The 8610-nt window shown below is 36.5% G+C and overlaps 2 protein-coding genes across 2 annotated transcripts; one reads left to right on the plus strand and one right to left on the minus strand.

Moving 5' to 3' along the window:
- The first annotated feature begins 69 nt into the window (after positions 1 to 69).
- Positions 70 to 2060, plus strand: LOC118040869 (beta-arabinofuranosyltransferase RAY1). The gene is made up of 3 exons (XM_035047910.2): positions 70 to 308; positions 829 to 1073; positions 1464 to 2060. The coding sequence occupies exons 1-3, from the start codon at positions 210 to 212 to the stop codon at positions 1816 to 1818; spliced, it is 699 nt and encodes a 232-aa protein (XP_034903801.2). The 5' UTR covers positions 70 to 209; the 3' UTR covers positions 1819 to 2060.
- Positions 2061 to 3331: 1271 nt separating this feature from the next.
- Positions 3332 to 6942, minus strand: LOC118040870 (inorganic phosphate transporter 2-1, chloroplastic). Its single transcript, XM_035047911.1, has 3 exons — positions 5931 to 6942; positions 4520 to 4711; positions 3332 to 4325 (listed from the first exon to the last, which is right to left on the minus strand). Exons 1-3 carry the CDS (start codon positions 6684 to 6686, stop codon positions 3501 to 3503), a joined length of 1773 nt encoding a protein of 590 aa, XP_034903802.1. The 5' UTR covers positions 6687 to 6942; the 3' UTR covers positions 3332 to 3500.
- Between the last annotated feature and the right edge of the window lie 1668 nt (positions 6943 to 8610).

Here is an 8610-nt window from a genome sequence, read left to right on the forward strand (position 1 = left end):
GGGTTTTGAGATCCTTTACCGAGAGGAAAAATTTGGTTTCTGCTGAAAATGTTAAATCACAAAACAGAATATTAAATTGCTCTCTGAGAGATCAGTTAAAGTCATCGGGCTCATTGGATTTTCCATTTTCTTTGGAGTCACTCCTTTCAATAACTGTAGACAAGAATAAAACAATCGTGCTTGCTATTGCTGGATATAGTTACAAGGACATGCTAATGAGTTGGGTGTGCAGATTACGCCTCCTCCAGGTCACAAATTTCATCATTTGTGCTCTTGATCATGAAACATATCAGTTCTCTGTCTTACAGGTACTGCTTTTCTGCTTTCTGTTTCTCTTTAGTTATAGGGTTGTTTTTTTTTTTTTTTTCAATTCAATTAAATCAGGGGTCAGTTCTCAGTGTGCAATTAAAGGCACGTGAAAAGGGGGCATGCTCATAAAAGAGAAACGTATGTGTGCTTCTGGTATACAAGTTTTTGGCTACTGGCAGCATACTGGTTCAGAAAAAAAAAACCCAAGTTTTTACCATCGCCTGAAATTGACATTTTAGGATAACCTTGAACATCTGGGGAATGGACTTTGCCTGGACTGTTCTCTATTTATGGTTTTGAATGCCCAGAGGAATTCCAAGGTTTATTATGGTCTGAGTGAAATTCTTATTGTTAAGTTGCACCAAATGGTTTAGACTGCAAAATTTTAACATTTGAATTCTATTATGCTTTTGGAAAATTGGCCCCAAAAGTTCTATCTGAATTTTAGTTGTGGATCTCCTTCCTCTCAAGCTGCTATCTATTTGTGTGGGTCAATTGAAATTCTCTGTTTTCTACCAGGGCTTACCTGTTTTCCATGATCCATCAACCCAAAGAAACACCAGCTTTGACGATTGCCACTTTGGAACAGCATGCTTTCAGAGAGTCACCAAAGTGAAGTCCAGAATGGTTTGGAAGATACTGAAACTTGGGTACAACGTACTTCTAAGTGACGTGGATGTTTATTGGTTTGGGAATCCATTACCATTGCTTTATTCATTTCGTCCTGGTGTTCTTGTGGCACAACTCGACGAGTACAATGACAGGTGAATGCTCTCAAATATTTAGGACTTAAATAACTAATTTCTTCCCATTGACTAAGTACACATTGATTCGAGGGGATCAAAAGGAAACTAGTAGATTAAAATACAAGAATATGTAGTTGAAATCTGGTGCAAGTGACTTTAATGACTTGTTTTCAAATGAAACTATCTTATGTTTGGTAAATGTACAAAATAAAGGGGAAAAAAAAAAGGGTTAGAATGCTGTTAATACTGAATAATGTGTTTGGTGACTATCTTAACTTTGTTTATTCATCTCTACTATATTCTTAGAATTTAAATTGTAGCGTCTCTTGTTCTGTTGCTCTATCTGTAGGACCTGTAAACTTACCCAGGCGATTGAACTCTGGTTTTTTACTTTGCTCGTTCTGATAGTTCAACTGTAGCTGCTATGGAGAAGGTGGTAAAGCATGCAGCAACATCAAACCTGTCTGAACAGCCAAGCTTCTATGACACATTGTGTGGAGAAGGTGGATCCTATCGTATCAGTGATAACAGCTGTGTGGAACCTGAAACAAATCTGACTGTTCATTTCTTGGATAGGAACCTCTTCCCTAACGGTGCATACATAAACCTATGGCAGAAGAAAAATGTGAAAAAGACCTGTATGATGAAGGGTTGTCTTGTTCTTCATAACAACTGGATTAGTGGGAGGATGAAGAAATTGGACCGACGGATTGTGTCAGGTTTATGGGAGTATGATACTAGCAGAATGTGCCTGCAAAGATAGCACAATCTCAAATTGATGTGATATTTTTGTTACCTAGTTATTGTTGGGTTGGTGTATCTTATCTGCTGTCCCAGGCTAACTTTGATATTCACGTGGAAGAAAAGAAAGGAAATTATTCCCTTCCCCAATGTCAATAATCACTAGATAGCCTCGGTTTCATCATTGGCTTTCTGCGGGGAAAACACTACTTATATACTGCCGGCCATGAAACCTTTGCAATATATAATAATACGGAAATAATGCAGATCAGAACAATGCTCGCCCACATTCTTGTCATTATAGTGAGATGAAATATTGGGACCTGACAGCTTTTGATTGCCGGCTATGCTGAATGCCTGTCTAAATTTGTTAGGCCCGAGTCGAAGTACACAGACAGAGTCCAGAAGGTAAATAGAACTGGAAGGAGTTCCTATTTCAGTGGACTCATGCATACGGTCGAGATATATTTGTGTCAGGATAGTTCATCCTGGTGGAAGAGAGGACCTGTATCAACACGCAGTTCCTGCATCTCAATTAATGGAAAAATATCCGGGAATTTGCGTTGCCCATCCAGGAGTTTTCAAGAATCCGCAGGAGTCTCTCATATGACCAGATGTAAAATTGTTGCCTGGTCACAAAGATCATATAATTCCAATCCACCACTGCTCAGAAATTGACTCTTAAACACACTGGAAGTGTAAAAGTCAAAGGTTTTGCACATGGTAAAGATGAGATAATTGATGTGAATATCACTTGGGATCCGAGACTAGATATTTCTGAGGAATCTGTAGGTTCTGCGAGAGAATTCTATACCTCCAAGGATAGGTGGCCAAGATATAAAGTGAAGAGGTCTTTTCGGGGATCAGAGTGGGAACCCAGCTTGAATTCTAGAATTTTCTCCATGATGTATTATACCACCATGCATTCTGGTATGTGGTCCTTCCAAGCAGTTCTTTTTCCTCTCTTCTTTTCGTAAGAGTTTTGAATCAGTTTTCATTTTCTATTGGTTTTGTGACAAGTCTGCTAAAGAAACATTTACCACAATAATTGTGTTTGTATAGAAGTATAGATAGGTGCTATATTCCTTACACTCATGAGCTTGAGGTTCCTTCTCATGATTGTGGAATCTGCTGGGGCTATTTCTTCCTTTGTCTAAAACTTGCAGAATGTTCAATTATTTACCATTGCTGAATCAAGCATTAACAATTTTGTCTTCTGAATGTTAATAGAACCAATAATTTTGCCATTTGCTTCAAGAGTTCCTTCCATGCTTCTGGGACGTTGATTCACATGCTGACGTAAATCTTTCATAGTCTTCTTAGAACTGCATTGTACATAGTCATATTTAAACTTACAATACAAATAACTAGAATACCACCCTCTCCAACATTAGAAAAGAGAATCACCTTGCAGTTTGATTATTGCTCTTTCTCTCTAGAATGTCGATTTTGGTTTCTAACATGAGCAATCTTTAATCCTTACTCTACACTGAACTGAGCCAGTATTTAGGTTATTTTCTTATGCCAATAACAAGTTAAAAAAATAAATTCATTTTGTTCTCTCATTTCCATAAAAAACTGTGACTTCTTAAAGGAAATCACATAGCTCAAAAAGACACCAATACCACAAATTCTTTTGAGAGAGGAGTGATTTTGATCAATCACATACATCAAGATTTTCATTTGGATCTGGTAAATTTACTCTCACAATATGTAAGACAAAAGCTTGGTCAAAATCCATGTGTAGAGAACTGCAAAGATAGCACCAACTGGAATTGTCACAGCCCATGAAACAACAATCTCTCTCACGGTTTCTGCTCTAACACTGTTCAGACCTCTTGCAAAACCTACACCCATCACTGCACCCACCAAAGTATGCGTTGCAGATATAGGCAGTCCCAGCTTTGATGCCACAAGAACCACAGAAGCTGCAGCAAACTCAGCTGCAAATCCTCTAGTTGGTGTAAGTTCAGTTATCTTCTTCCCAATTGTTGCTATCACTCTGTATCCCCACATCATTAGCCCTGCAACTATACCAAATCCTCCCCACGCTAGAACATCCATCGGAATAACGATCTCTGTTCCACTGGCACCGCCATGCAGAATAGATAATGCAGCAGCCAGAGGACCTATCGCATTGGAAACATCATTTCCCCCGTGTGCAAATGACATGAAGCATGCTGAGAGTATCTGCATGTATCCAAAAACTCCATAAACTATTTCCAACTGGGTACCCTTTGGTCCTGCAAAATCAGATAGTAACCCAATATTTTTGCTGTGTATAGCATTCTCTTTTGGCTCAGGTTGTGACGAACTAGCCTTCACCAGGAGATGACCAAGCTGTTTCCGTATAATTCGGTAAACTAGGAAAGCACCAACTGCACCACTGGCTAGAGCCTGTGCCAGAGCTACAGGAAAGACCTTGCTTAGAGGAAAGGCTGCAAAAGAGATTCCAGTTACACCCAGAAAGACAGCGATTGGTGCGGCTGCAGCCGCAGCTAGTCCTGGATTTGGGGCGCTGTATACAAACTACAAAAGTTAAAGATGGTTAGAATTTTGGAACACATGAATGCCATAATTCGAATGTAAGTTTTTGAAAAAAAGAGAGTAAAAAAACCTCTCATTTGGTTGCTTAAGTGGAAATTTTTGTAGCTTATCACAAGAAATATTTGATATAAAAGTATGAGCTTCACTGGTTCAAATCTGCAAGTGTAAGAACATACCCTGCGGATGAATTTGTATACAAGAAATGAAACCATTGCTCCCATTAATGGTGAGATCACCCACGATGAAATTACCCTTGCCAAAGAACTCCAGAAGACAGCTCCAGGCCCCCCATAGACAAGACCAAATCCTACCATTGATCCTACTATACAGTGTGTGGTAGAGACAGGCCAACCATAATATGATGCAACCTGGACAAATCAAGATGATAAATTAAGAATAAATGAAAGATTAAGAATGTAGTACCAAATATATTAGAGAACAAGCACATTCAACTTTAGGCTACAAAAATTAACCGAAATCGAATGTTGATATTTCAAGGAACTTGCACAGTAGGACGAATTTTGTCATCTTATAGGGTGCTGTCTAGATACGATGACGATTGCCAAAACATACATTTTCTTCAAGAAATCCTGTGCTCTTACCAGATCATAACTATATGCTTGATAGGCTTGGAAACTAGTATTGCTTCAGCTACTAAGACAAGATAAGGCATTTGAAAGGTCTTGAAAGTTACCATCAACTACAAAACAGGCCACAAAATGTGGCATCTGAAGATTTTGTTGATATGATCAGCAGTATCAGGATGTAATAATGCCTATACATGAAGTGAGCTTCAATTCTGAAATTGGTTATTCTAGAGCAAAAAAGGAATTCACCATAGTGCCAAACATTATATCTACAACATGTGTTTTGTTAAATTCAATAGGACTCCCAAGTAATTTTGCCCCCATCTGTTGAGAGGCACCTGTGTAGCAAAGCCTTTTAAAGCATTAATTAATAATCATCACTACACCCTCATATAAAAACTTTTCTCCTGTTCTCTGTGTCTCAAATAGGTTGAGTAATTTCATGACCAGTTCACAAGTTATTAGGTGTCGGATTTTGAATATATAAAAACTTTCTATGTGGATGGGATGCCACGCCATCAAAAAAACTATCTTACCCCAAAACTTAAAATTATTACTCTAAGTTTTAAAAATTATTATATATTATTTTCTCTAACACACTCTAACACACGCTATCAAATAAAAGCTTTTTAATATTAAAATTTACATATGCTAATTATTACCTTGCGGTTAATTTATTAATTTTATTAGATAATATATGAAAGGTGAGATTCAAACTTTTAATTATTTAATTATTAAGATTATTATATCACATCAAATAATCATCTCAACCAAAAAACTTAATCGTATCAAATAACTTATCATCATCCTTTCTATAACTTCAATTAATGCAGAATTTGCGTGCCTAGGCTTTTAATTTGAGTGATGAAAGCAAATTACTACTAACTACTTGATTGAATTATGACGGATATACTTGGATTAAATTCAAAATCTTATACAAAATGTAATCTATTTAAAGGAATTAAAGGGAAGAAATTGAATGTATTAAGGCAAAGTGCACCTGCAACCAAGTACCAGCAGCAGCCAACGAAGAGAGCAATCCAGCAAAGAGCAGGGTATCCTTTCCCTGAAACACATTAGCAACAAGAATTCCCTTCTGCATTGTACCGGTCACATGGGTACCCATCAACAGCGCTCCTGAGAACTCCAAAACAGCTGCAGTTAACACCGCCTGCCGGATTGTTAAGGCTCCAGACCCCACAGAAGTCCCCATGGCATTAGCCACATCATTGGCACCTATGTTCCAAGCCATATAGAATCCAAATAGCAGTGTCACATATGATAGGAATTTGGTCTTCAAGTCCAAGCCCTGTCCCAAAGTCTTCATAAATAAGGGAAGACTGAGAGCAGCAAATGCTATCAATATTGATATAGCAGAGGCTGTTCTTGAGGATATATCGAAGGCCTGAGCCATTCCAGGAGAGTCATTTTCCTTCTTTTTTACCGTTTCTTGATGTTCCTCGATTTGAACTCCTTCGTTTTTCTCTTCCTCACCTCCAGATTCTGCGTAAGAGGATATACTGGCAAAAGGGTGAGCGAGTTTAGAGTTGTTAAGTCTCAAGATGGGAGGAAAACTCCCGGTTTGTTGCTGCTGCTGAGGCTTGAATGGAAGGGTTTCTCTCTTGAAGAGGGTGGTTTCATTGGAAAAGAAAGAAGAACGGTTTCTTGGTAGATAGAAGTGAGAATTATGAAGGACATGGGTTTCTGGTGAGATAATGTTTCTTGTAGAAGATGATAGGGTATAAAAGAGAGTCATGTCTAGGAGTAGATGGTAAAGAGAGTAAAGAGAAGAGATATGGATATGGAATTATTCATTTAGATTCTTTGGCCATGGAAGAATATTGTAGCCAAAGGGGAGAAAGGAGAGTAGGTGGTGGAGGAAGAACAGAGGAGTGTGCATAACTTTTGTTCCTTGTTCACCGGGGTGGAAAGGAGGTTGAGAGTGGATTTGGCTGCTTGCTTTGGTTGATTCAAATGAGTGGTGGCTGTGCTTCTGGAGGGTCTCCACTTGTATGTACACATGTTTGTAGTCAGAAATATTAGTTGAAAAAAAAATGGAAAATCTCCATTCTTTATCCAAAGAGATATAGGTAACCCCAACAATCAAAACCAGGTCTCTTTCCACTAGTTTTCTACCCGTGTGTGTCTATATTACATGCTTTTAGTTCTCATTATAACTTTTCAGCCTCTTCAATTTTTTAGAACTCAATTTTAGCTCAAAACTTTATTTTTTTACGTTTCAATCTCTAATTTGAGTGAGGAGAAAAAATTGTTAGATTCTAATAGTAAAAAGAGAAAATCATCGATTAACATCAATTTTAACCATGAAAAGGTTCAATTTTGATGTCAAGGAGTTCCATTGAGGTATTCTTTTGCTTTTTTATTGCATAAGATGGTAGATTTGAACTTAGAATTGTTTTTCAATTCTAGTTGATTTTGAGGTTTTAAATCGATTAAATGCTATTTTGATACAAAAAATGAGTGTTTTGAGGTTATTAGAGTTTTTGTTTTTTACCTATGGGAGTTGGCTGCCAACTTTTCATCCACCTATGGTAATTGAAATTTGATAAACTAAACGATGCATCGCCTATTTTTTTTTAAATGAAGGGTTGACTGACATGTCATCCTCCCTTTGAGAAAAAAAAAAAAATATACAGGCCTAGGTGCGTGGGCTGCCCTAGGCCTTCGTGCATGAACCTTTTTTTGTTTTTGTTTTGTCTTTTGAATTGATTTTTTTTTAATTTTATCCTTTCCAATTGAATTTTTATTGATTCTTCTTATTGATTTTTTTTTTCTAATTTCATCATTTAATATTTTTTTTATTTTAAAAAAGGCAACATAATTTGTTTTAGTATAATATTTGAAGGTCTATTGCAATCTTAAAAAGCCTTAATATTTGGTTGTTTCTTGATTTTACAAGTGTTTATTTTTGTTGTCATATAATTAAATAAAAAATGATTGAACCCAATTGAGTCTATAACCCGGGTCATAGGTTTAGCTGGTTAACTTTAGCTAATTAGAAGTTAGGCTTCATAATTTGTTTCAATTTGTTTTATATGAAGTTATCAAAGTCTCAAATCAATGTCTTGCCATTGAGTTGGTGCTCGATTTTATGCGCAACTATTTTTGTTATCATATGATTAAATAAAAAATAGTCTTAATTTTTTTTTTTAAAACTTAGTGGAGTTCATGACCCAAGTCATAGGTTCGACAAGGCAGGCCATGAAACCCAGATCGATCAAATAGGTCACCGTCTCAATTTTTTTTTTTTTTAAAATCATGTCATCTTGAAATTTATTTTTAAACCTAGACCACATTTCTACTAGTCATTTGACTTGCTTTTGAACACATCAAGTTGATTGTGTCATGTTAGGAAAACTCTAAAGCAGTTTGATTTAAAATATAGACTAGGTAAGGATACGAGTTGAAAGGTTTCATGATCGATCCACTAGTCACTAAAAAGATTCTTTGCGATCTAAACATTTTTTTAGTTAAAAATAATCATGGTATGACCTATGGTGTATCATAGACTACATATCTAGTAATAACTAAAATAATTGCAAATTGCTTAGTGTTATAAATTCATGAAATATGTTTTTTAGTTAGTAATTACTTTGGAAGTTTATAGATGTATAATGCATACCCATTGTACCATCCTAAATTTTAACACATGTTGTGTC

This window comes from Populus alba, chromosome 10, assembly GCF_005239225.2.
Source record: "Populus alba chromosome 10, ASM523922v2, whole genome shotgun sequence".
NCBI classification, from domain to species: Eukaryota; Viridiplantae; Streptophyta; class Magnoliopsida; order Malpighiales; family Salicaceae; genus Populus; species Populus alba.

Excerpts from the sequence above, each read along its gene's own strand:
- LOC118040869 (XM_035047910.2), top strand. The coding sequence starts at position 210 with ATGCTAATGAGTTGGGTGTGCAGATTACGCCTCCTCCAGGTCACAAAT. Across the intron at positions 309-828 it reads ATCAGTTCTCTGTCTTACAG|GGCTTACCTGTTTTCCATGA; the intron begins GTACTGCTTTTC and ends GTTTTCTACCAG. Across the intron at positions 1,074-1,463 it reads CTCGACGAGTACAATGACAG|TTCAACTGTAGCTGCTATGG; the intron begins GTGAATGCTCTC and ends TCGTTCTGATAG.
- LOC118040870 (XM_035047911.1), bottom strand. The coding sequence starts at position 6,686 with ATGACTCTCTTTTATACCCTATCATCTTCTACAAGAAACATTATCTCA. Across the intron at positions 4,712-5,930 it reads CTGCTGGTACTTGGTTGCAG|GTTGCATCATATTATGGTTG; the intron begins GTGCACTTTGCC and ends TGATTTGTCCAG. Across the intron at positions 4,326-4,519 it reads TATACAAATTCATCCGCAGG|TTTGTATACAGCGCCCCAAA; the intron begins GTATGTTCTTAC and ends TAACTTTTGTAG.